At 52.0% G+C, this 27,674-nt stretch overlaps 1 protein-coding gene across 6 annotated transcripts in view; it reads right to left on the bottom strand.

Annotated features, from left to right (window-relative positions):
• Positions 1 to 27,674, bottom strand: part of EPB41L1 (erythrocyte membrane protein band 4.1 like 1) — a 103,396-nt gene that overhangs the window by 33,406 nt on the left and 42,316 nt on the right. For all 6 annotated transcript variants that reach the window (XM_040638255.1, XM_040638257.1, XM_008698140.2 and 3 more), the window contains 10 exons: positions 17,645 to 17,838; positions 16,209 to 16,373; positions 14,206 to 14,310; positions 13,572 to 13,614; positions 10,054 to 10,129; positions 7,311 to 7,529; positions 5,155 to 5,242; positions 3,943 to 4,095; positions 2,564 to 2,661; positions 2,154 to 2,329 (listed from right to left, as the gene is read on the bottom strand). In XM_040638255.1, the coding sequence (XP_040494189.1) occupies positions 2,154 to 2,329; positions 2,564 to 2,661; positions 3,943 to 4,095; positions 5,155 to 5,242; positions 7,311 to 7,529; positions 10,054 to 10,129; positions 13,572 to 13,614; positions 14,206 to 14,310; positions 16,209 to 16,373; positions 17,645 to 17,824 (1,303 nt within the window). In that variant the 5' untranslated portion in view covers positions 17,825 to 17,838. Of the gene's footprint in view, positions 1 to 2,153; positions 2,330 to 2,563; positions 2,662 to 3,942; positions 4,096 to 5,154; positions 5,243 to 7,310; positions 7,530 to 10,053; positions 10,130 to 13,571; positions 13,615 to 14,205; positions 14,311 to 16,208; positions 16,374 to 17,644; positions 17,839 to 27,674 lie in introns of those variants that run through there.

The following is a 27,674-nucleotide window of genomic DNA, read 5'->3' as shown; positions in this document are numbered from 1 at the left end:
TGTGAGACTAGCTTTTACGAGATTAACGTTCTGAGATTTGCAAATTATTTAGCCTCTTTATAACTTCGGGAAAGTTCAAGGGGACTCCTGCAGTAACATCCTTCTCACTCACTGGCGTTCCAAAGTACTTTTCTGAATAGGAAGGAAAGGGATGGAATGACAGGCTTTACCCTAGGCACTGGGCATAACCCAGACTATGCCCATGGATTATGTCTTGGTGGGAAAAAATGGCTGGAAAACACTAGATTAAAATGACCAGAGCACAGATTATCCTTGGGATTGGCCTAGAGTAAGAGAGAATAATTAGCCTTTCTAGTCATATGTATTCACTCTGCAAAGTGCCCTTTTATGCACATTATTTCACTTGATCCACACAATCCTCTGTGCTGATGGCTAGAATGGGAATCCTTATCCTTGTTTTACGAAGGAGAAATTGAGACTCCGAGAGGGGGAAGGTCCCACTGATGACATTTCAGTGAATCAGGACAAAGACCCAGGTCTGTCTCCTGGTTTAGAGTCCAGGCTTCTGGTCCTCTCTGGATGACCTGTACCAGCTCTAGACCAAACTTTGCTACCCTGCACAATCTGGGCTTCGTTTAGGCCCTGGCATAGTAAGGGACGATGCAGAGGAGAATAGGGAGACTGTACTTTCCCTTTGCACAAATCTTAGCTCTCAGTCCTGTGCCCACTCAAGGAGAATAAGGAGCCTCCTCAGCCTCAGATGGACCTTTGCAAAACTGCATGTCCTCCGAACATAGTCAAGGAATCCTGGGACAGGTCTCACCTTCGTACTGCAGGAAAAGTATCAGACTCTCCTGATCACCTGGAAAACTCCTATGTATCCTTCAAAACCCTGCCCAGTTGTCACCTTCTCTGCAAAGCCCTTTCTGCCCTCCCAGACAGAATTAATCTCTCTCCCCTCATGGCTGCTCTGTACTCTGTACATACTTCTCCACATGGTTTGAATCACCTTAAATGCTTACAAACCTACCATTCTATGAGCTCCTCAAAGGAAAGGGCCATACTTACGCTAACACTCAGAAAATATTCGCTGGGGAGAACTAACTTGCCTAGAGGCCTGCCCCCATGTGTTCTGGGAGTATCCACTGTTCCCCCATGTAAGTCCCCACCTCTTACCTTAAGCTACCCTCTACAAACCTAAAAGCAATAATAAACTATTATTGGGTATAATTTATTAAGGTCCTTCCATGTGCCAGGAACTTGTTTGGGTGTCAGAGAGGTGTTATCATGTCTACTTCTCTCTGTAACCTAGCAAAGTCGGCATTATTTATTTTGCAGAAGAGGAAACAGGTACAGGGCATTTCAGTTGCTCAAGGCCTCCCACCCATTCAGGTATGGGTATTTATGGACCACTTCCTGGTCTGCGGAGAAGCTGGTGAGTATGAAGGCTGAGATTTGAACTCAGATCTACCGAACTCCATCTCCCCAATGCCCATGTCGCTTCTGAACCTCTCCTACAAACTCCAGTGTGCATAGCCCGGGGAGAGTTCTGGGCCCCGAGTGCTGATTCAGGTCTGGGCCAGGGCCTGGGAATCTTCATGCTTAACCAGCTCACAGGTGATTCTGTGGACCATGTTTTGAGAAGCCCTGGTCAGCTTGATACAGGACAAGACAGGGCCAATTCTCATTGATATTAAGGGCACCTGTCAGCCCAACAGGAATGAGGGCCGTGGAGAGCATGTGGTTGGATGTCAATCAGTTCACTGGAACCAAAAGGATGACCAGGAACAACCAACCCCTCAGCCTCCAGTTGGGAAAGGCACCACCAGCTCCACACTGCAGTCACCATATGACCCTTCTCCTGGTATGATGACAATCTGTGAATCACTAAGTATTGTGGGCAGGAGGCCCAGAAACCCATATGGCTGAACCTGGGACCCCAAGAAGCCACAACTCAGAGAAGTTGCGGGAAGTCCAGTGAGCGGCAATGTCACGCTCCAGTGAGAGTCATGCCATAGGCTGGGCGAGACCACCAAGAGCTGCCTGGGGGCAACAGTGCTCTTGGGCCACCGGGCCTGGTGCAAATCAACCGGTGAGGTGTCCACCACTTTCCCTGCTCATTCCACGGAAGCTGGCATGCCCCCACTTCCCTCTGAATGCCACCCTTCCACCACCTCCAATTTGGGGCATACCTCCATCAAGGCTGCGGGACATGGTGTACCGTTTGCTGGAGGAACGTTCGAAGAAGGGTGCGGGCCGGTCAATGAGGGCGCTGGCCTGGCGGGTCTGTGCCTGGGTCCTCCCACTATATCGGAACTTGGAGCCCATCACCAGGAAGCCCTTGGGTGGGGGCTCAGGCGACACTAGCCTGCAGTGGAGGGAGGAGGGGGATTAGATCTCTGCTGCCAGGCCCAAGGCTGGACCACAGCCGGCCCTTCAGCCCACTGTCCCACCAGCTACAATTCGAAGTGACCCACAAAGGGAGAGACTTGGGGAGGGAGGCTTTCCTCTCCTAGCTCCTTCTCCTGCTTCCCCCCTCACAGAGCATACATGTACATTCATGGCCTCTGCCCATCCCCCATGACCCCAGGGTCAGGCTCACCGGAAGAACGTGTGGTGCTCTATGCAGACCTTCCACAGTCTCTTGGCTGACCGGTGGTTTGGGAGCTTAAAGCCAATTGTGCTCTCAAACTGCTCATACTGCAAAACCAAGGAGTGGGGGTTAGAGGCAAGGCCTGGGCTCTCTCGCCACTGGTCGATCCTTTCTGAACTTCTTCTCAGGCATATGCGACTCCGGCCTGTTTATTCATTTATTCATTCATTTATTCAATAAAGTGGACTAAGCCCTTACTCTGCGACAGGTCCAGTGCTAAGCAACAGACACCATGGTGACGAAGATGGAAGATTCTCGGGGACGGGGAAGGGTTGCTCTGATAATAAATTAGTAAACAAGATCATTTCAAACACTGATAAGGGGGCATGAAGGGAATGAACAGAGATGTGCGACGTGACAGAATACCTGGGCAGGTGTGGGGGTCAGGATCTGTCTTAGAAAGGGTGATCAGGGGATGCCCTCTAAACAGGTGATCTCTGAGCAGACATCTGAAGGATGGGGAAGGAACCAGCTATGTGAGAAGGCAGGGAAGAGAATTTCAGGTAGAGGGAACATCAAAGCAAAAGGCTGGAGGCAGGAAAGAGCTTGGCTCATCCTAGGAAGTCAGAGAAGGCCAAAGGGGCTGAAGCACGGTGCGCGTGGGGCAGAGATATGTGGGAGAGGCAGCTGGCCACATCTGGAGTTCAGACGGTAGCCCATGAGCCAGAGGCTCTTGAAAGGTTTAAGGAGGAGTGGGAGTGCAGGACAGTGATCTGATTCCATCAGACATGATCCGATGGAAGGGACTTTAAAGGTCTCCTTAGCAGTTATGAGAAAAAGGGCCTGAAGTGACAATGGAGGCAGGGGGACCAAGGAGAGGCACCTTGTAGAGATGCAGGCGAGAGACGGTGGCGGTTGGTGGCTGGGGCAGCAGAGAAAGACAGAAGCAGATGGGTTTGCATGTATCCCACAGGTAGAAACTAATGGACTTTCTGATGGATGAGATGTGGAGGCTGGACATACACACGTGTGTGTGTGTGGCCGTGTGTTCTGGCATGCGTACGTACTTGAATACTACACGTAAGCAGATAAATCGACATGGGTGGACAGGTATTCGTTGATCTGTGTAACCTGAATATATGCAGTTATCTCTCTATGTGTGTTCCCGTGTGTGTGTGTGTGTGTGTGTGTGGTGTCTGTGTGTAGGCACATACCTAAGGCATGAAGTCTATGTAGACAGCCCCAGCAGAAGAGTGCTCTCCCCTTACCCAGTAACCTAGCAACCCTCTCCATGTACCCTAAGTAGGAAAAAACCCAGGTTCAGCGGTCAGGGTCCTCTCCATTCTAGCCAATTCCAGTGAGAAGGAGGGTTCCCAAGGCAGGCTCACCTCCCCAGGCCGGATCTTGATATAAAAGTTACTCCTCTTATAGGAGATCTTGAGAATCTTGGGCCAGGCGAAGCGGTTGATTCTCAGCCGGTCCCGGTAGATGAGCAGGCCATTGGCACAGACCCCTAACATGATGTCGATGCCCTCGGAGTCCTGCGTGAGAAGACACCATCGAATAGCAGGCTCAGGGTCCACGTCTGCCATGCACCCCGAAACCCCTCCCAGAGCTCTGCTTCTGATGAGCCCTCAGGATCAGGGTCAGAGCCCGCATGCTGGGGAGGCCCCTGACCAATCTCACACAGTCATTCAGTCATTCACTCATTCATTTTTGTCAGTCATTCACCCAGTTTCTCGTCTGATCATTCTCTCAATCACTCAAATCATGATTCACCAACATTTAGTGGCACCATATGCTATGTACTAAGGGTACAGAAATAAGTTGAAGCCTACGTCTTGATGAACGGATAAAGAAGATGTGGTATATATACACACACTGGAATACTACTCAGCCATCAAAAAAATGAAACCTTGCCATTTGCAACAATGTGGATGAACTAGAAGGTGTTATGCTAAGTGAAATAAGTCAAACAGAGAAAGACAATTACCAAATGATCTCACTCATATGTGGTCTTTAAGAAACAAAACAGAGGATCATAAGGGGAAGGGAGGGAAAAATAAAACAAGATGAAATCAGAGAGGGGGACAAACCATAAGAGACTCTTAATCATAGGAAATAAACTGAGGGTTGCTGGAGGGGAGAGGGGCGGGGGTGAGGGGATGGGGGAACTGGGTGATGGACATTAAGGAGGGCATGTGATGTAATGGGCACTGGGTATTATATAAAACTGATGAATCATTGAACTCTGCCTCTGAAACTAATAATACACTATATGTTAATTAATTGAATTTAAGTATTAGAAAACTTGGTTTACAAATCAAATAAATAAAATTACATCATGGTAAAAAATAAATAAATAAAGCCTGTGCTCGCAATCTAGTGGTGGTACAAACAGGTTCATAATGTAATATGAATATAGAAAAGTTATAAAGATCATGGGAAGATAAAGGGTTATGCAACTTTGAGGCATGAGAAATAAGAATATAAAAGGCTTATGGTTGGAGGGAACACAGGGTCTGGCGCACCAAGCCCTCTGAAGCACGAGGGACACACACACCCCCAGATGCTAGGGGGACCCTGGGGCCCAGCAGTACCTTGGCATGGTGCAGGTCTACTCCATACATGGAAAGCTTTTTGGCGTTCTCTAAGAAGTGGATTTCTGCTTCCCCTGGAGTCATGCCCCTAAGGGAAAGAACATGATCACAGACAGCCACGGAAAAGGCCCAGGCCGAAGCCCTGCTGGCTAAAGGTGGCCATGATCAGAATCTGTGATTCCAGAAGGCAAACGTTCCGGAGTAGGCATATGGCTAGGCCTCTCGCAGTCCCTCCCCTCTGCTCGTAGCCCTTGCTTCCGTCCACCCACCCCCCTCCTGGTGCCAAAGTGCAGGTCCAGTCTTGTCTCCTCCAGGAAGTAGTCAAGGGATGAGCTGGGAGCCGGAATTTCTGTTTCATTCTGTCCCAGAGTTCAATGTGAGCCACAGATTCCACTCGTCCGTGGCTGCGAAGCCATTCAAGAAGCCATGGTTCATCATAATTACCCAGGGGCTCCGAAATGGTCACCCACGTGAGATGTTTCTCTCAGAGTTTTGCATCAGAAACCACTTACTCCCCGCCGCGGAGCAGGTGCACGTTCTCCTTTCCGACAGGAGTTCCGTAATTCATCAAGTTCCTTCTTTGCTTTGGCTGCCGGGGAACCGTACATCTTCCATTTGGCCACAGCGAACGTTTAGTGAGCACTACCGGCTGATCGCTGCTCCAAACACGTCACGCGCAGGAACTCACGGAACCCTCATAACAACTCTGTGAGGTCGGTGTCCTCATTACTCCCGCTTCATAGAGAGACCGGCGCGGAGAGGCTGAATGACTCGCCTCAGGCTGCACGACTATTAAGTAGCAAAGTCGGGACTTGAATCCAGACAACGCGGCTCCAGAGCGTGTGCTCCTTCCCAACCTCTTCCCTTACATCTGTGTCCCATCCCCTGGGCCTCGGGGTCCTCCGCTCTGTCAGCCTCTGTGACCAGCCGTGGGAGATGCCTGGACACTAGGTGTCCGTGTGCTTTCAGTCAAAAGGGCTGTAAAAGCTAAAGGGACGGCCACTCGCCTTTCTCCACCCATAGACTGGCTTCTTTCTCTGAGTTATTAGGACACTTGCAAATCCCTTCCACATCTTGCTACCTATGGCAGGGATGGCAGATGGCAGGCAGGCCATCCCTCCCTATTCCTGAGCCCCGGCCGACACTGCTAACCGGCTGAATGGTTTCGGTGACCTGCTCAACACGGTACGACAGCAGTCGCTACTAACCAGTCGGAGTTGGTGTGCAAAGTCTCTGGGAGACACACCTGCCACTCGGGACCTAGCATTCCATCACACCCCAGCAGGCTCTCTCCCCGCTGTACACAATCCCTCCACATCTGGCCCTCGGCCTCCTCTCCAGACACAACCCTCCTCAGGCCTCCCACATATCCCCTCCCACATGCACAGCACTTTACAGCTCACGACACACCTCACATCATTGATCACGCTGGGTTCCCATAACGACCTGGGACTCGGAGCCCAAAGCACTTCCCACTTGAAGGGATCCTAGAGACCATTTAGTACCAGGGGACCCGCCCCAGGGATGGTACCAACCTCACAGCGGCATTTGGGAATGGGGAGGGGGCATTTTGGTTGTTACGATGACTGAGAAGGTGTTACAGGCATTTAATGCAAATACCAACAGTTAAGACAGATAATCTAAATCCATACATATGCAAGTGAAAAATGGGGCTGGTAAGTTACATAGCCAGCCCTACGATGACCCATCAGGTTAGTCGTCTTCTAACTCTGAGAATAAGGTGCTTTCTGTTGCCCGATCATCTCTGCAACCCCTAAGATCACACAGCAACAATAAACACGTGGTGTCTCTGTACTATGTGCCGTGTAGCCCCCAACAACGCTAAGGCGGGTCCTATTACTGCCCACACTGAACAGATGAGGAAATGAAACCATCCGGAACTGAAATGACCCACCCAGTCCCCTGGTTAGAAAGTGGCGGAGCCAAGAATGTGAACCCAGGCAGTCCGGCCTCAGAGGGCAAGCTTTTGAGTTTTACACCAAGACTGAGACAGCTAGTGACTACCGTTCCCGTTCGATAGAGACCCCGTGAGCTGAGATGACTGGCTCTCAGACGCACCTCCGGTCGGGGCAGAGCCTTACAGCCCAGCACCCGGGGCCATAGCCAGGGGCTGAGAAGCCAGGGGAGGGCCTCACCTGTACGTCTTGTGCAGCTCCATGATCCTCTCCTCCAGCTCCCGGGTCTGGTTGGGGGCGAAGCGGAGCTCGCTGACATAGTTGCCCACGTGCTCCTCGGCGTCATAGTCACCCAGCTCAGCCTGCACGGCGTAGGAGCCCAGCAGGGCATGTGTGACGAAGGAGCAGGGCAGCCGGCCCGTGATGATGTCCGCCCGCAGTTGCAGGCACAGGTAGTATCTGGAGACGGGGGAGAGTGGCCATGGGCACAGGCCCCGCTCCCTCCCTAGATGCCCCCCGCACTGCAGCCCACCCGTCCATCTGAACCAAACCATCAACACCCAGCTCAGTAGAACAGGAAAGTTCCTAGACTCCAGCAGTTCAGGCGTTGATAATTTGGATGTGTCCCAGAAGACGGTTTTGTCCCATTTCGCATGCCTTTCAGCATTTTGTTCATTTCTAACTTTGAGGGATTTTTCCTACTGTGGGAACATTTGAAATTTCTAACTCATTTTCAAGCTAAATAGGACTAGTTTGCTGGTTGGCTATTTTTTTTAATGTCATGTATTTTTAATCATACAATTAATTATATTCTTATTGTGGAACAAATGTAAACTTTAGAGGTGATTCTAAATTTCCTTTTGACGTCCGTTCTCAGCCCTAGTCCCCTCCTCCAGAGGTCACTCCTATTGTCTGGTGGTATTCTAGACCTTTTTCCTCCATGGACATACAGAAATGCATGTGTTTTGATTCATGGGTGTTTTTAACATGTACCTGGGGTCAAATGGTACATCTGACTCTCCAGCTTGCCTTTTCACACCCAGGTACGTGCCTACTGCCCTTCCCACATCAGCACAAATGACTTGACCTCATTCAGTTTAACTTCTGCACCGCATTTCACAGCGAGGACAAACCTGGTCACCAATGTGTTCTCAAAACGTTTTAATTCTGCCTCCAGCTCTAAGTGAATTGTCTAAAACAAACTGCTTTAAAAGAAACATCTCCAACCACAAGGATATGATTTTTTTTATAAGTTTATGCACACTTGGATGATTTTACAATTTTTAGATCCATTTTAAACTATTTTTTATTGCTTTTTCAGTTACTGCATTAAAAAAAGTTTCAGTTCATTCTCAGCCAATGATGACGCCTTGCCCATTTTGCCACGTTTCACCACTGTTTTCAACTGCCTATTTCTTTTCCTTTTAAGTTCCTTTTACTCAGAATAATTTCTACTGCTCCATGGCATGAAGCTCTGGTACAAAGTATCGCGGCCTCAGTGAGTGCTCAGGGCCAAGGCTTAGGCTCAGATCAGTAGTGGCTCAAACATCACAGGCACGAAGTGAGGGCTTAGGGGCATTTGTTCAAGTCTAAAAATACGAAAATCACTGCCAAACACCCCGACCAATATTTCATTTCAATCAATTTGTCATTCTGACCAGTTTATTTTGGGCCTGAATATTTTTTACTAAATCAGCTGCTACTACCACCCCATTCCCTGAGGTTATCCGTGCTGAGCAGAGCTAATTTCCCTCCTGTGTCCCTAGAAGCCCAAAGCCCAGGGTCTGGCACAAAGAGGAGAGATAACAGTGAGTAAGACCAGAGGGATGAGGATTAAGCCGGTCTACAGTTCTCAGCCCTCTTGGAAATGAAGTTGAGACCCTGTTGCTGAATCTTGGCTCCAAAATGACCCTAGGGGTTAGAGTAGGGCTAATGAGGCCAAGGCTTCAGGTCTGATCTATCCCAGGGACATCTGTATTATCCCCCAAGGCCAGAGTCGGCATCATGACCGTGGCCTGTTGCCTGGCAAACAGGCAGCCAACATTCAGGAGGGACCCAACAGGAGAGAGAGGCTGGCTTAGGAGCCCGTCCCCCGCTGTAGGAATAACTCCAAGCCCACATCTTATTGTTGGTGGCCTGTAGGACCCAGCACATGGATGACACAGCCCCCGGATATCACAAAGTGAGACTATCTCTTTGGAAGGGCCTTAGATAAAGAGAAGGGCCTCTCCCTGTTCTGATTCCAGAGGCAGGATGAGCCCCACAGAAGTTCTCATTCTCGAGAATGCTTTGCACCTCCTTCCAATCTTCAAACCGTGTTATTTAGTGGCCCTGAGGTACAATGAGATTGTACATAATCCATGTTCATGCCAGCAGCCCAGGCTTGCCTCCATGGGGGGGACCCCATGTCTAATTTGACCCTTACATGCCTGACAGGTACACAGGGCAGCATGTGGGACCAAATTCCCACGTGCAAAGGCATATGCACTCTACTCCCTCCTTATCCCCGAAGTCGAAAACGGTGGTCCACTCAGAACGTCAGCCTTCGGCCTGTCCCATCCAGAGATGACCTCCACCATGTTTTTAAAAAGTTTGAATTAGTTGCCAACATTTAAAGACTGTGGCTTTTACTCTGAAATCTCTAGCTTCCGTTCAACAGCGGGCCCTGTTCGCACGGGGCAGAGGTGGCCGGAGCTGAGCAGCAATTGTGTCCGCTTGAATTTCAATTCCAATCAATTAAATGGGTCCCGATGTTGCCTGGGACGCCTGCCCCCTCCGAAGCGGAGGGTCAGCTGTCACTGACCGCTGTGTTGGAGCCACCTCCTCTTGCTCTGAGTCAGCTTCCTCTGTCGATGCCATCTGCCTGGCCTCGCTGGGCATCTGCGTTTGCCACTGCCATCGTGTACTGCCCCATGCCTACCAGGCCCAGGTGCCCTCATTCCTAGTCACATGGCCAGCACTCCCCCCCAACCCCGGCTCTCACCTTGTGATGTCTTCTGTCAACTGGGCAGGGTCAGGGGGGTAGAACTTGACTGTGAAGGCAAAATTCCAGGGGCTGCCTGAGAGGAGTAGATAAGGGAACAATCAGAGAGGCCCCGTGACCCCAGCGGGTGGCCCAGACGCACCATCCCATGGGCAATTCCTCAGGGGTTTCTCATATTGATAATTCCAGAACAATCTAGTCAGGAAGCCTGGAATATTATTCCCACTTGAAAGACGAGGAGACTGAGGCCCAGGTTGAAAGACTTGTGACACAGGCGCGGGAAGGAAGGTGGAAAGAAAGGAAACCAGTGGCGCCCGCCAGGCCTACTGGTCATCACGAACATCACTTCCGTCAGCCTTGCAATAACCCTGCGAGGAAGTCTGATGTTATCCCCATTTTGCAAATGAGGACACTGAGGCCCAGGCTGTAAAGTGACCAGCCTGCGATCATTCAGCTAGGAAGCAGCAATGCTGGGGTTCAGACCCCAACCTCCTGGCTCCGGAGCCCATGCTCCCTCCTCCACACCAGAGTCTATGCCATGGGACGTTCATGGGAAGAAAACAGGTCACATTAAATGGGTTCCCTGGGGCGCCTGGGTGACTCAGTCGGTTGAGTGTCAGGCTCTTGGTTTCAGCTCAGTTCATGATCTCGGGGCCCTGGGATCGAGCCCCACATCGGGCTTTGTGCTCAGTGGGCAGTCTGCTTGAGATTCTCTCTCTCCCTCCCCACTCCTCTAAAATAAACAAATAAATCTTAAAATAAATAAAATAAATAAATAAACAAATGGGTTCCCTAACTTTGGACTTCTCAGAGCCCCCACTCTGCCGTTGTAAACTGCACCCTTCTAAAGCAGACATGCAAATATCTAGGGGTTTCCCAGACTTATTTGACCTGCTGTGTCCATTTCTCATGGGGCATCCTGCCAGATTACCGTTCCTAGGAATACCCTTTGTAAGACTGCCCTATGCGGGTCGGCTCCATCTCAGATGGCAGAATGACGTTATAAGCAAAACCTAAAAGGCAAATGCAATGAGTGGAAAGTAGCAAGGGGCATTTCACAGGGATAAATGTTAACCTCACCCCGAGATACAGACAATCAAGGGTACACACGTAGGTACAGAGAGAAATAAAGGCTGAGGTTTTAGCTGGAAACAAGATCTGCAGGCCGAGAGGAGGGACGACCACACGAGAGAGGGGCGGCCTTGGGGAAAGGCTACAGTCTAGAACAATGGGCAGACCACCCCTGGGGCTCTGCAAAGTCCAGCCAGGGCAGGACCTGGGTCACGAAGGGCTGGAGGCCATGCGGTCACTACTGTCCTTGTGCCTGTGGTCATCACCACCTTCCCCGCACAGCTGTAACGTCTCCAGCACTTACTAAGCGCCGGTCACTTCACTTGCTAAGAACTTTACGTGCGCAAGGAGGAGTTTGAGCCTCATGATGTTCCTGAGGTAAACTTCTCCTTTTAGAGATGAAGATTCTGAGGGAGTAAGTCACCCTCCTGGGACCCCCGAGCTAGCCAGCGATGGAGAACGGGGATGTAATCTCTGGTCGTCTGATCCCAGAACCCGGGCTTCTGACCACAGCAGACTCCCTGGAAAAAGCAGCCTCAAGGAGAGCAACCCCTGGCTCAGGAATAGCAGTATAGCAGCAGTAATAACGACGACAGATAACACGTGCCGGGCGCTGCTATGGGCAGCCACCGTTCCAGCTGCTGTGCCAGAACAGCTCATTTACTCTGCACAACAACCCTGAAGGGAAGCAGTCTCGGAGTCAGGGTTCGAATCCAGGACGTCTGGCTCCCGCGTCTGTCTTTCAACCAGCACACCAGACCACCTCAGGAAAGCACCTACTATGTGCCAGGGGCTGTCCACACACAACTGGCACGCCCACCTTGTGAGGCATGAACCACTAACCCACTTGCCAAGGAGAAGCAGGAGCCCAGGGAGGTGCCCCCAGTGCCCTCGGTGACGGGCTCCGAGATTTGGGAGGAACGATATCCAGCTCTGAAGCCCAGGACTCAGGGTGGTATCTCCTTCAGGAGGCTGAGGGGCTGTCGCAAAGAAAGGAGCAGACAATGGTGGGGTGCCTGGCTGGCTTAGTCAGCGACACGTGCAACTCTGGATCTCGGGGCTGTGGGTTTGAGCCCCAGGCTGAGTGTAGAGATTACTTAAAAATAAAATCTTTAAAAAAAATTGTTCCGTGGGGGCCCCAGAAGGCAGAATAAAGATGAATGGGTAGAAGTCCCAGGGGGAGGGACGGAGACTGCGGCTCTACTGAAGAGGGCAGGACTGCTCCTCCGTGACTGGAGGGGGCCACAAGCAGCAACCATGCACCACGCCTGGGCTGTGCTGGCCGGGGCTGCAGAGACGGGGGACCGACTGCCTGCTCTGGGGAAAGATGCTGAGTTCCAAGGATTCTGCCGTCTGCTTCTTCCCAAGCTCCCAGTCCTCCGCGAACTGCACACTCGGCTGCCTGTATGTGTTCCAGTGCTTTCAGGCAGGAGAGGCAGGCCTCCCAACTGGGCTGGGACTCCTAGGGACAGCCCGAAGCCCAGGCCTAGGACCCTGTCAGCCCCAGAGGAGCAGGCTCTGTCTGTGTGCCTGCCTCTTTGTCTTCAACTGACAGGAGCCTACAGGAAGAATCCCTCCAGCCCCTCCTGGAGAGTCAGCTGGCATCCCTGGGCCCAGCTGCCTGCTGTCATGGCAACAGGCTCTGCTTCCAGCCCCAGGGACCAGGGAGCCCAAGCACAGCCAAGGGGGAGGGGCTCCCAGTGGAGGCATCTCGGCTTCTAGGCTCCAGGTCTCCACCCACTATATGCCCCCTGGCTAAGGCCACCTACCTCCCCCCTTCTGCCATTAGAAGGCCGCTCTGCCCCTCACAATATGCCTTTCCTCTCTGGGCCAGAAAGGACAGGTTGTCTCTTCACCCCAGGCCTTGAAAAGAGAGCAGGATGGTGTTGGGAGGCCAGGCCTAAAGATCTGGCCTGGTCAATAGTTCACTCTGTGACTTGAGGCAAGCAGCTGCCTCTCTCTGGGCCTGCAGTCGCCCCATCATCAAACAGAAGACGGCCCCAACCCGGACAGGCCTTGCTCTTCCCTAACGTGTGCACTCCTGTCCGTCTGCAGCGCTATACGGATGAGGATTCTGAGCCGAGTCAAGGGTCACCGATCACAGAAGTCTACACCCACCCTGGACAGGAGGAAGGCTGTTTGCAGGCCATCAATTTGTCCCCTTGTCCTAGATGATTCTACAGGTTCCTTCCAGAGCTGCCATCCTGGATGCATCTACGATTCCTCTGCTAACCTGCTCTGTGACTCTAGACAGTCATTTCTCTTGTCCCTGCTTCACTTATAAGACAGCGCCCTGCCCTCCCCCAAGATCTGCTGTGCTGAGCAAATGAACTCATGGGTCTGCATGCACTTCTCCAAGGAACAGGGAACAGCACAACTGGGGCCCGCGCAGCCTGGAACCCCCACCCTCTGTCCCACAACATTCGCCACCACAACAGGCCACTCACTCCGGATCTGCTTCTTGATTTCCTTGGAGGGGTCCAGCCAGTTCTGAAAGAGAAGACAGGGTTCTGTAAAGGGAAGATGGAGGACAGGGCCAGATAGCGCTACGAGCCAGAGACATCCCGAAATAGCCTGTCAATGGCCCCTGGTGGGGAAAACCCTTCTCAGGCCGAGCTGTCTGGGCCCTTTGGAGCTGGGAGGTGAGGGAACGAGGCCTGGATTCACCACAGGGCTTGGGACCCTGGGCCCAGGGCTGGCACTGCCCGGAGGCAGTGGGGTGGGCAGCTGCAGTGGGACCGGTGGGAAGGAGGAAACCAGACAGGGGCCTTCCAAGGGTGGAACAGAGGCACTGGAGTAAGTATGTCAGTTCCCCCAGGAAGCCAGGCCATGGCTCTCCAGACGCCCATGCGGGGGGTGACTGGCAGGTCCCCAAGAAAGGGCTAGGTGGGAGGGGTAGAGACAGAGTACTGAGACAGACAGAGCTGGCTGAACCTTGGCTATGTGCAAACAGAAGGTGCCTAATGAGGATCTGAGGACCGATGGAAGGTGTGGGATGCAGTCAGGACTAGGGGGGCCTAAGACAAGAGGTCTCCCCGAAGCAGGCCTCCCCTGCCAACCCTGCCCCCCCAGCACAGGTACCTTCTGGCTGTCGGCGTCACAGAAGGTCAGGCCGAAGTAGTCCTTCTCCAGGAGGTTGAGGTGCTCACAGACCAGGTCGAACAGCACCTGGCCCCGGCCGTGTTTCTAAAGAGGAAAGCAGAGCTGCTGTGGGGCTGGGACACACCTTGCGGCGGGGGGGGGGGTGTCCACGAGTATCACTTGAAAGCCCCAAGAGTCTCCCAGTGTCTTCAGAGGATCTCAGCCCTCCTGCCACCCACCTCGCCCTGCCCTCCAAGCCCTACCAGATCCTGGGTGACACTGATGTCCAGCTTACCAACTGCCTTCTACCAAGCCCTGCTGGGGTCCTCCTAGACCTTAGACCTGCTCTGGGGACTGAGGGGGGGGGTGACTGATTCCCCTTCCTTCACAGAGATTAAAAGGAAGAAGTTAACTCTGACACAAGGAGCAGAAAACCAAAAGTCTGAGTTTGGGTTAAGAGAAAGAGAAAAGCCACCCGAAATATGAGGGACGTAGGCAGGGGACGAGGAGAGGGCTCAGGACTCAGGGTCACAGTGTGACTCTCCTTCCTGGCCCTCTCCTTACATGGAGTCTGAGTGAAATCCAGGGCAGCCCAGCCCCGAGGGCCACCTCCTACCTGGGCAGCAAGCAGGGTTTTTATAGGGGCTCCCGGGGCCGGCTCGGTACCTCTCTGAACCACCACCATCTGGGCCTGAGGATTCGGAAGGACAAAGCCCAGAACCTGGCTGGGTGCTCCAAACCCACAGGTGTGAAGACGAGCACGAATAAAGGGACCACAGGCTGCGGGAACGTGAAGCAGTCACTGTCCAAAGAGGGAGGGGACTCCAGAGAGAGGGTGAGGTCCCTGCAAGGTCTGGCTCGGTCGCCAGGGACTGGGAGCAGGCCTGACTGTGGGGAGCAGCTTTGGGAAGCCAAGGGATTCCTGAGGCTGGAAGAGTCCTTCAGAGAGAATGGACCTGACCTCAGCCAAACCCTCTATGCTCTCCTGGGGCAAGCTGCAACAGCATCTTGGGGCCGGTGTGGGTAGGAGAGAACAGGCGGAGGATATCCCTTTCTTTTGCCTAGGAGTAGACAAGATGTTCCCCTGGAAATCCTTCTATAGAACAAATAAACATTAAAAAAAATACCCTGCAGAGAAGAGGGACCCCACCCTGCCAGGGCCCAGAAATAAGTCATATCCCTTAAGACCAGGGGGCACCAGGGAGAAAGGGAGGTGGTTCCTATAACTCTCAGGGAAGGCCGCCCTCTGAACCCTTCCATACACATGGACAGGGCCAGATACGGTGCCCAGACCAGGGTGGACCCTCTAAGGGGATGAGTGAGAGATCAGAATTAGCATGGGAGTCCTAGCCTACATAGGAAAGGGAGACAGCAAATGTGGGGCCGGGAGGGCTGACCCTAGACAGGAGGTGTCTGCCCCTGCCACCCACGGTGGGACAGGATCATGCCACAGGATTTCTACGTGGCCTGGGTGAGGGAGTCCTTCCAATGGAAGAGAGTCCACCTCTCTATACCTGGAGGACACCCATAACTTGGAACCCTCAAGTGACCAGTTTGTCCACTGCCCTGGACAGGGGCATTCACAAGGGAAGACCCCTCTCTCTGCCCAATAAAAACATAAAAGCAATTCTAGTTGAAACACCAGTGTCTGCCAGGTGAGACTGAAGAGCCCGGTCCGTAAGGCCTACCGGGCTAGAGATCAGCCCTTGGATGATGACTCCTTGCCAAGGTACGGCCCCCCCTGAGAAGCCTTCTCCTGGCGCCAACCCTGTGCCTCGTCTAATTCCATTTGCAATCGTAACAGCCCTCTCCGGGCCTCAGTGCCACCATCTGTACACAGGAGGGCCGGCCAGGTCATCTCCCCAGGATGCCGCGGTCAGTCCAGAACTCCATGAAGAATGGACGCTCTCTGGCTTAGCCCAGGCTGAGCGCACACAGAAGCCTGCCATGGCTCTGGGGCCAGCCGGCTGGGGCCCGGGCCTGCGGTGGGGGGTGCTCCCTACCTCCACCTCGCACTCGTACTCAGAGGCATCAAGCAGAGTGACTCGGCAGATGGCACTCTTGTACTTCTTGGCAATCTTCTGGGGCGATTTCTGGGCTCTGCTGGGCGTGGTCCTCTCTGACAGGCCATCAGCCTCCCCATAGCCCTTCTCCTCCATGTCTAGGCTCTGTAGGTTCCACAGGGGGGGAAGTCTGGTCAGTGAGCTTGAGATCACAGCCTTTCATTCAAATGAAGACACGGTAAGGATGCAGCAGCTGGGGCTAAGATGGTCTCCAAAATGAGAGCCACCACCCTCCACGACCCCCAGGGTGACCAGGTCTACGGCTGGTATATACAGAAGGAGAACCAGAGCCACTGGGTGTAAGACGGTGGGCTCACGGAAGGGGCCACTTCTTCAGGGGGGCAGCCTCAGCAGGCGGGAAGCAGCCCACAGAACCAGAAGGGCCCTAGCCCCCTAAAGTAGCGTGTGAGTTATCAGCATCCGTCTGGCCTCCCCCTCATTGGTCGGTCACTGGTCTAGCATGAGGCTGAGAGCTCGTGGACTGATCTAATGGAGGGAAGGGAGGTCAGAGCCCTACCAGCTGGTCCTAACTGCCATCAATGCCCTCAACGACCTTGGCCAAGCCCCTGCCCTCTCGGCCTGTCGTGAACGAAGGGAGGTGTGAATTGGACAGCTAGATGACTGAGCAAGTCCCTTGTCCCTTTAGGGTGATGCATTTTGCTCTGGGGTCATACTGGGCTTGCCAGGCTAGAATGGACAGGTTCACGAGGTAGGAAAATAAGGTTAAAAGAACCAGGTTTTGGGAATCAGATCTCGATTTTATTTCCATCTGTCACTGTACAGCAACATGACTTTGGGTAGCTTACTTCATCCACTGAGCTGCTGTTTCCCCAAGTGTAAAATGGGGAAATTAATATCACTCTCTTAGGGGCGCCTGGCTGGCTCAGTCAGCAGAGCATGTGACACTTGATCTCAGGGTTGTGAGTTCAAGTCCCATGTTGGGGATAGTGCTAAGTTAGTTAAAAATATATATAGTTGATGGGGCGCCTGGGTGGTGCAGTCGTTAAGCGTCTGCCTTGGGCTCAGGGCGTGATCCCAGCGTTCTGGGATCGAGCCCCACATCAGGCTCCTCCGCTAGGAGCCTGCTTCTTCCTCTCCCACTCCCCCTGCTTGTGTTGCCTCTCTCACTGGCTGTCTCTCTGTCTGTCAAATAAATAAATAAAAATCTTAAAAAAAAAAAAAAAAATATATATATATATATATGTATATTTGGTTTGGGAGAATTAAATACAAAAATGAACACAATGTCCCCAGCACAGAGCTCGGCATGTAATGGGTCAGTAATATGTCTCAGTTTCCGGCTTCCCTCCCCACGAAGAACTAGCCCTGGACGCGGCTGGGCAGGGAGAGGGACGCCCGTGCTCTCAGGCACACACCTGGTCAGCGGGCTGGGTGTCCGGCTGGGGCAGGTGCTTCTCATTGGAGTTGGCCTCCGGGTGGCCGCCGTGGCCTGCTGGGGTCACAGGGGTGGTCGCAGCAGCCGCTGCCTCGGGCTGCTGTGGGGCCTCCTCCTGAGCCTTCTTCACCTCAGAATCGGGGCCTGTCTCTGTTGTCATGGTGACCAGCACTCCTGCATTAGCATGAAGGAGAGCACGTGACAGGGGAAAGGGGCAGCGATGGTGTGACACGACAGAGCAAGAGCGAAGGGGACAGGAACCACACGCAGAGAGAGGCAGATGGATACAAATGGACAAAGAGCCGCGGAGAGAGAGAGGAAGGAGGGAGGGAGGGAGGGAGGGAGAGACAGAGGAAGTAGGGGTGGGGAGAGAGCAGAAGTCAGGGGTTACTGGAGGTCACAGGACACCCCCCCCCCACTCTTGGGACCATAGAGCTCTTCAGGTACTCCTCCCATCTCACAGCCCAGCTCTGGAATGGGGCCCCTCCTGGGGACAATGAGAGGCTCTCCCAGGGAGCCCCACTCTGCCAGGAGCACAAAGGACAATCAGTGACGGCTCTGGGCAGGCCCTCAGCCAGGCTGTGTCTCCAACCCCAGCTCCCGGGCCACAGTAGCCACTCAATAAACGCTGGATAGACTGGACTCAACCAAAAGAGCCCTGCGCTCCGGGCCCTTCGGCACCGACTCTGAGCAAAGCTCTTCATGCCCCAAGCCCGCACCGCTATCTTCACAGGCATGTTGACAGAATGCATCCACAGGGAGAAGACAGGAAGGCACTATTAAAAACACACGGAGCCCTGGTGATATAAGTCAGGAGACCTGGACGCAGGCCCCGGGTCTGCCGCACACAGGGCAGTCGCTTCACCGCACTAGGACTGCCCCAAAAAGCAAGGGACTTAGAGAAATGATCTCTGGGACAGGCTACTCTTATCCTTTTCCCCTTGGAGCAGGAAATGAGATTTCAGAGACTCAGGGACCTATTGCCCAGCCATTCTGTTGGCATAAGTGTACTGCAAGGAGACGAAAGGGGAAGGGCATGGCCCACTGCTGTATTAGAAAAATGAAACAATAACCTCAGTGATACCTCTTTGTGTTTAGACCCATATAGTGAAAGATCTGAACGGATCCTGACCAAACTGTTAAGACAGGTCTGTAATTAAGAAATGGATAGAGGAAAAAGAGGGGGTTCCATGGGGTCGGTGAAGAGAAGGAGCTTCATTTTTTACTTTATACGCTTCGGAATTACTTCTATAATTTTAAATACACATAACTCACAAATTGTTGTTTTTTTTTTCTTTAAAGGGGGCAAAAGCACCTATTCCTGACCCCATTCAAGGTGGATCCTCAAAAAAAAAAAAGACCCAAAATAAAAAAGTTTGGAGCTAAAACCAAGGAATAGGGAAATGGGCAAGAACCCTCACCCCTGAGCCTAGAGCCTCCCTCTAAATCCATTATATTAAACGAGAAAGATCCAGACTAGACCTGGCAGGTCCCTTCCCAACCCCATTCAACACAGGAGGCCTCCAATGAGCAAACAGACAGACGGACATTGGCTCCACCTTGCGCTACGCACACGCTCCAAGCCCTTACCCCACACTCCTCTTGTCTCCTTCAGCTTCTCTCCCAGCATTCCAGAGGGCACCAGCCTAGGCCCAAGCAAAGGGCACTGGCCAGAAAGCCAGGGGCCCCAAGTGCCCCGCTAGGCCACACAAGAGCTCCAGGGCCCTCAGCACTCGCACTTTGTAAGCCAGAGCTCGTAGCACAAATGAAAGGGTTTGTTGTCACTGATGCTGCTATTAAGAAGTGAGATGAGGAGGAAGGGAAGGCCTTGGTCACACGGCCTCATCCCCGCCCAGAAATGCTTTCCACTCATGTCATTACCTTGGACTTTATGGTTCAACTTAAAGCTGTAGTTAAATAAAGGCTCTCTGTCATTTATGTGACACCAGATGTCAACTCAGTGCCAGGACACAAACCACTAGAAGCAGCTCCAGGGGAGCTCAGGGCCTCCTAGGGTCCGAGGGAGACCTGTCTACCTGGGTCTGCATCTCTTCGAGGCCTGCACCCGAGGACATCAGCCATTATACCAGATAAGGTCTATAAGAGGAACCCTTGAAATAAATGCCCACCGATTTTTGCTTAAAAAAAAATTAAAAAGGATCCCCAGACTAATCTGTAGGTGTTTTGATGTAAGAAGCAGTTTCCACATGACCGTCATGGGCCCAGGCCAGAGGCTCTGGCGCACGTGCCCCTCGTGCCCTCCCCTCCACGTCAGTCTGGTGTCAGCCGCCACTCTCCAAACCTTCCCCAGACCCGAGTCAAACAGCCGGGACAGCAACCTTACATGCGGGCAGGGAATGCCCGGTGCCAGCAGCACCACACATGAGAGGAGCTGGAAGTCTTTTGAGATAATTCAATGTCTTCTTTTCTAGGTGAGACTCAGAGAGCCAAAGAGACTTGAGTGACAGCCATTTCCTCAGACAGATCTTTCCTGGTCCCTCCCGCCCACTCTCTTCCCCACTCAGCCTCCTGACTCCCCAGATCCCAGCGCTGGAGCCCTGACGTTTCCCACCACAGTTCGCTGCCTCAGGCAAACTCGAACAGAACCAACTGGAAGGAGAAAGCACTCAGGCCCAGGCTGGAAGCCAAAGAGGTGGCCCGAGCCACCAACGAACCCCACGGCCAGGGCCTGGTGACAGAAATGATGGCTCGTCCTTTCTAGAGTGTTAAAAAAGATGACGTAAAAGAAGTGCCTGAATGAAAAGCTCCATACACAACAGCTTGTACAGACTGACCTTACTCTGATTAATACATACACACGGATACAGAATACTCAACGAAGTATTAACTGTCGTCGTTTCTAGATGGCAGGAGTACAGGTAATTTTTTCTTCTGTTTAACTGTAGTTCTCAATTTTTCTACTATACTTGGAGATTTCTTGATTAAAAAAAATGAGAGGTTAAAAAATAAAATCTTCCAATGCACAGGGCTCAGTATGACAGGATGAGGAGATAAAGTCTGATTAAGCTTAAAATGTTTATGAATTTATTTTTTTAATGATTTATTTATTCATTGAGAGAGACAGAGAGAGAGCGCGCATGCTAGAGCGAGCACAGTGGGGAGGGCAGAGGCAGAGGGAGAGGGAGAATGTCTAGCAGACTTCCCGTTGAGCACAGAGCCTAACACGGGGCTCGATCTTATGACCCCAAGATCAAGACCTGAGCTAAAATCAAAAGTCGCATGTTTACCTGATTGAGACACCCAGGCATCCCCCAAAATTTTTATGAATTTAAAAGAAAAATAACATTATTATTTTTCTTTTAAAACATTATGGGTTTTTTTAAACCTATGATGAGATCCTTCTTGATTTCACAAATCCAGGGATAACAGTATGGTTCTCTCTCTAGGCCGCAGAAAGCAAGCCAAGAACCCACCCTCAGGTTCTGCCATAGCCAGTCACGTGGGCAGAGTTGTGCCCAGGCCCAGGCCAGCAGAGACTGAGGGAGCCCGCTGGGCAGCCCGGCCAGCTGGGTGCTGCAGGGCCCCAGGGGAAGCACGTGCTGGTGCCTTGGAGCTCACTGCAACAGGGTAGGGTGATATACCGCCCAGAAAATGGCTAAACACCCAGGCAGGATGTGATTTAGATTTGTCATTGGATGTTTTAGCCTCTAGAAGATTCCGGGGAGTTGGCGATCAAGAGGGTGACCTAGAGTACCCAAAAAAGGGCTTATGGGGTAGGGAGTGTGGGGTGGGGGGTGAGGTCGAGTTAAATTCTGCAAAAAGGGAGAGCTCGGGTATGGCAGAGAGGGCATCTGGGCTGAGTCACCGTGTGGGCAAACGTGCAGAGGACAGACAGGAGGCCTTGACGTCCTGACACCTCAGAACAAGAAGCCTATAAAGGTGAGCTCCAAACAGCCTGGCAGGTGGAACAGGTTGGAGACGGGGAGAAGTGAGTGAACTGGGGGAGGAGTAGGCTGCCTTGTAAGAATCACAGTGTTACTCTGCTAGAAAGGGCAAGACTCCCATCACGGAGTGCTGCTGGGAGCCAGGCCCACGGTCAGGGACTTGACACACCGGCCTCTCATGGGCTCCTCCCAGGGGTACAGGGCAGGGGGCAGACCTAGGTCAGTCAGACCCAGACCCAAAGCCTGGCGCCACCACTGGCTCACTCTGTGACCGTGGGCAAGTGACTTCGATGCTGTGAAATGGAGGTACTCCTCCCTCCGAGGGGGGTGGTAGAGAGTCAGGAAAATAACCTAGAGAGAGCACTTAACATGGTATGTACCCAATAAAACAACCCTGAGAGGGTCTGTAATTACAAACAGTACTGAGAAGCCGCAGTGGGGAGTGGTCTGAGAACCCGGAGTTCAGAAGCGCAGCCCAGAACCGAGGGAGAAGGAGAAGTTCTAAGAGCCAGAGGCCAGCAAGGCCAGACTGATGGCGCGAACATATGAACACCCAACGCACAGGATTCGAAGAGACAAAGGTCAGCCAGAGAAGTAAATGCCGATGGTGCCCACACCAGCCCTGTCAGCCCTGGCCGGCTGAGGCCAGTCCAGAAGGCTGTCAGCATTCGATGCTCTTCAGCACTGCAAGCCCCGGCTGGCTCCCCCGACTCCCCCTCCAGGGGCACCGTGGCTTTCCATCTGGGCAGCCTGCTGGGAGAGAATGTCCTAGCCCGGGCGACGCGATACCCACTTGGCTTGTCATTGCACCAACTCATTAAAAATCAATCAGCTGGTTTATACATCAGGCCCTACAGCCAGGGTTAGCATGAATCAGCATCTCTGAATCCAGTACCTTGGCTTTCTTCTTTCTCTCCATCCCACAGCCACTGCACAGGTCCAAGCCACGGTCGAGCCATGCCCACATGGCTCCCCGGCCTCCTTCATGGACTCTCTGTGGCCACTTGGGCCCTCCTAGGGTTTACTGTCTTCAGAACAGCCACATGGATCTTTCTAAAACTCCAAATGGAGGCTCTCTTTATTTTTTGTAATTCAAGTATAGTTGACACACAAGGCTACCTCCGTTTCCATCATACGACACAGTGAATGGACACGTCTACACCTCATTACACGCACCACCATCAGTCGCCACACAACACTATTACAGTACCACTGACTACGTTCCCTATGCTGCCCATTTGCTCAGATGCCCTCCTTAACCTTCAATGACTTACCATCAAAATAAAACACAAACGGCTTACCAAAGTTAAAGGTCCCTGCTTAGGGTGGCGGCATCAGCTCCCACCCTCACTGTGAGCCTGTCTGACTGGCCTTCCCTCTGCTCCTCCCCCGCATCAGGCCTGCCCCTGCCGTGGGGCTTTGCCCTAACGGTCCCTCTGTGCAGACAATGGGCTTGTCCCATCTCTTGGCACAGCAGCTCTCACCCTTCAGGCCTTAATCCATGCACCCCTTAACCCCTCTGCCTAAAGTGGATCTTTCTTCTGGGGCGCCTTAGAGGCTCAGTCAGTTGAGTGTCCAACTCTTGATTTTGGCTCAGGTCATGATCTCAAGGTCATGAGACTGAGCCCCGCGTTGGGCTCCGTGCTCAGCACAGAGTCTGCGTGAGATTCTCTCTCCCTTCTCCCTCTGCCCCTCCCCCTGCTCATGCACTCTAAATAAATAAACAAAATCTTCAAAAAAATAAAAATAAATAAAATGGGTCTCCCCCCTCCCCTTTTTTTTTTTTTTTTTTGGTGACAGCATGCTGGGTTTGGGGTTTGGTTTGGTTTGGTTTTTGCCATTTTAACCATTTTTAAGAGTGTAACTATTCCATGATGTTAATTACATTCACAACCTTGTACAACAATAGTCACTGTGTATTTCCAAAATTTGTCATTACCCCAAACAGAAACTCTGTACCCATTAAGCAACCATGGTGGGTTTGTTTTTTTTTAGTAACTATCACAAATGAAACATACTTCTTTTTACTTATTTATTTTTATTCCTCTGGAATATAAACTCCATAAAGACCAAATATTATCCATCTCAATTGCCATTATCCCCATGACTTAGCACAATTCTTGATAAATACCAACAAAGCTAACATTCATAGAGTCTGCTATTTGCCCAGCACTGGTATAACCACTTTACATCGATTAACTCACTTAACCTTCACAATAACCTAGAATAGGTACTTTTATTATCTCTATTTTGTAAAAGAAGGAATTGGGGCACTGAGAAGTTAAGGACCTTGCCTGAGATCATACACTAGTGCATGACAGTGCCAGAACTCAAACCCAGGGGGTCTGGCGTCAGAAGGATTGGTAGATGGACAAATGGACAAACACATGCTGTGACGGGTGGATGAAACACCGAGACACGTTTTAAGTCCACTCAGCTGGGGACAGAGACCTGGGCTGCACTCACCTTGGGAGCCTTTATGGCTACCAGCCAGCCAGTCTGTCCTGATGACTTACCAGACCTTAAACACCTGACTTTTCCATCCGAACTCCTGATATTATCACCCTTATTTTACTGATGAGGACACAAAGACCCAAAGAGGCATGCTGATTTGCCCAAGGTCACAAGGCTGTGCTAAGCGTCTCTGACTCCAAAATTCATCCCACTCCTTGGATGGGGCGGGGAAGGGGGGGTGTTGTTGTACTAATTTCTGCAGGGGGTGAGGCTGGCTAAGGAAAAATTTCCCAAGAGTGAAAAGCAAATACACTAGGAAGAACTGAATTCAGAATCGGGGCCACCGTGGGGCACCTGGACAGCTCAGTCAGTTAGGCATCTGACTCTGGATTTCAGCTCAGGTCAGGATCTCAGGGTCATAAGGTTAAGCCCAAGGTCAGGCTCCATGCCCAGCTTAAGATTCTCTCTCTCTTTCCCTTACCCATCCCCACCTGCTATCTACTCTCTCTCTCTCTCTAGAAAAAAAAAAAAAAAAGAATCAGGACCACCGTGTCTTGCTTCAGTTCCACCACCTCCTATCTGATGGGCCTTGGGCAAGTCACTTCCCCCTTCTGAGCATCGGCTTCCTCATCTGCCAAACAGGGATGAGAGCCCCTATCCTCTCAGTTCAGAGCAGGGCCACGTAGATAAAAGATACTACAGAGAAGGAAAGAACTCTGAGATACAAAGGTTGAAGTCACATATTTTAGGGAGAGTACATTAGAGATGCTTGTGTATACCAGAAGCATGTCTTTGCAAGCATATGACCAGCAGTGGGACAATAGGAGGGCACATACAGCCCTGAGTGTCCATGGTCATGATAATGAGTCCCTAGCCAGTAAGGCTCTCTTCTAAATCTTGCACACTGGCAACTTTCACCCAGGCATTCTTGGGAATTCTGAACCAGGGAGGAACTAATGGAAGGAAGGAACAAAGTGAGAGAGAGAAAGGGACAAGGTATGGAAGACACCGAAACACCAAGAGAATGCCGGGCAGCAAGTGAGACTCTTCTGTTTTGAATGATGTTTTCAATAATCACAGTTACCAAGATAACTCTTCTTTCTTTACGTGAAATCAGGGGGACATCTCCCCCATCCCCTTCCAACCACATCCCCTGGGCTGTTAGTCTCCATTCGCACCTCCAAATTTATGCCCTGTTCAAAGAAGCGGGAGGCTGACCCCTTGGACTGTCCCTTGGACTGAGCTCCTTTGTTTGCTGACTTCCTGTTGGGTTTGGCCAGTGGGAGGCACCGGTTCAAGGGTGGAAGGAGAGAGAAGTTGGGGAATGTCTTCCCAATTTCCCTCTCTGTGCTTCTGGCGGTGGCTGAGCCCCTCTGTGTCAGCTCCTTGCACAGACCCAGCCATCACTGAGTTCTGGTAATGCTATTTCCTCCCTTTGCTCATTCAGGCCAAAAGGAGGAAAAACCTTCTGTCGCTGTTATGTTTTGGGGTACCCCTGTGGGTTCCCTTAATCCTGCCCACACCTTTATTAACATCTCCTCAATGTAAGCATCTGAGCGGAATTCTGTTTTCTGCCAGAATCTGACTGATACACTAAACAGATACATGAATTAGAGAGGGAGGGGAAGAGAAATCGGTAAAAGGCAGCGTCACCTAGTGGTTAGGGACAAAAGGGGCGACAAGGAAACCATGGACAAGTCTCTTAATCTCTCTGCGCCTCAGGGTCTCGATCCGTAAAATGCTTGGTGATCATCTTGCCTATGTCACAGGGTTACTGTGACAATCGGACCAGGTCATGCCCCTAAGGCACTTACCACATGGCAAAACCCGCCATGAGCACTCAAGTAATACTACATATCCTCACCATTAGCATTGAGTCTCGAGGCTGAAATGTGAACAGTAGCATTTCCTTGGAGAAAGCACTACAGACTTTTCTTTCGGCTTTTTCGGGGGTTCTCCGGGTTTCATCATTTTTCTATTATGAGCATGTATTTCTTTTGGAATCAGAAAAGAAAAAGAGAAGAATTAAAAGAAAAAAACACAGAGAGTGCGAGCCTATGAAGACTTATTCTTCCCCCCCACCGGGATTTCCCCAGTACAGAACACTCACTTCCTGGAGAGACCACCTCGGGGTGGCCGTGAACAAAACGCCTGCCCGCCACGAGGGAGGAGGGCGCAGGCTGAGAGAGCCACCTCTGGGGCCAGCGCCACCCTCCCAGCCGAGGCCCGGGAGCCCCCGACAGAGGCAGAGGGGTCAAACGGGAGCTGGGCCTGCAGTCGTTGGAACCCTGCTCAGCTCTGTACGCAGCAAGGGGAAGATGGCACTTTGTCAGAGGCTTGCGGTGCCCCTGGGCACCGCATTAAATAAAACCAAGCAACGTGAAGAGGCTGCCACCCGTCAGCACTGGCTTCTTGCCCAAAGGTTTCACGTGCCACCACGGAGCCACAGGCTGACGTGCCGTTGTGGGCTGGGGGACCACATGACATGCCCAGAACTGCAGAGTAACGGCATCGGAAAGGAGAAATACCTCCCGCTTGGACCACACGGATGACTGCAGAGGCAGCCAGAGACCTCCCCGTAGCGGGGCATCCTCTGAAAGCCAGGCAGCGAGCTGGCGGTCTTCCAGGCTTTGTTTCATTTGAGCTGCACCAGGGCCGCACAGGGCAGATGGGCTTATTCCCCAGGCCGGCGTGGCTGGCCGAGGTCACGAAGCTAGCCCGTTAGAGCAGAGCCAGAACGAGGACCCAGATCTGCTAGCTGCCGGTCCCGCGCTCTTCCCCCTCAATCCCGCTACATCCCACAACCTCCAACTTGCTGTCAACCGCGTAACCAAAGCTACCGTTGCTCTGGATGTAGAAATAATAACAGCAGTACCAACCCCTCCCACATGTGGGGTGCTTTACAATTTAAAGAATCCTTTCATCACCATCATTTCGCTTGGCCCTCATGGATCAGCAGCTGGGGAGAGGGAACATGGAACGGCAGTTACAAACACAGGCTTCGGCCCAGAGTTTGAATCCTGGCTTGTGGACCTTGGGCAAGTTACTTAACCTCACCAAGAGCCAATCTGAGCATGTAAAATGAGAATAACACCCTCTACGCCTCAAAGGCGTTTAGTGAGAAATAAATGAGAGAATGCACGTGAAGCTCCCTCTGGCACCGTGTCACCATAGAGCAGACACTCAGTAACTGGCCACGATGGCTCTCATCGGTAAGGTTGTCACTACTGTACAGATGGGCAAAGTGAGGTCCAGAGAAGGCAAAGAACTTGTCCAAGGACACTCAGGGTGTGAGCAGCAGCATGACCCAGGCAGCAGCTTACAGCATCGAAGAGAACTGGGAAGTTTCACAGGTGAGCTCCACACTGGATCAGTGGCAGAAGGGGTTTCCCTGGGACATCCTCACCCTTTGAAGGTGACAGAGACAGGGTCTCCTCTAAGCAAGCCAGCCCCCTCAAGGTCCTTGCCCCGCTCAGATCTGCTGAGAGGCTGGGATGGGGAGCAGCAGACCTGCAGACCTCCCTGGGGCAACCCTCATGGTCTCGGTTTCTGACTCCCTCATTTCATTTTCTTTAGCTGTTCAAACGCTATTAGAGTTCATTGTCAGCATTATTTAGAATAGAGTAAAATTGGGAACAACTTTAAATGTCC

The sequence above is a fragment of the Ursus maritimus genome, unplaced genomic scaffold, assembly GCF_017311325.1.
Source record: "Ursus maritimus isolate PB19 unplaced genomic scaffold, ASM1731132v1 scaffold_22, whole genome shotgun sequence".
Classification (NCBI taxonomy): domain Eukaryota; kingdom Metazoa; phylum Chordata; class Mammalia; order Carnivora; family Ursidae; genus Ursus; species Ursus maritimus.
Note: the sequence above shows the minus strand (reverse complement) of the source record. Positions and strands in the feature narration are given on the sequence as shown.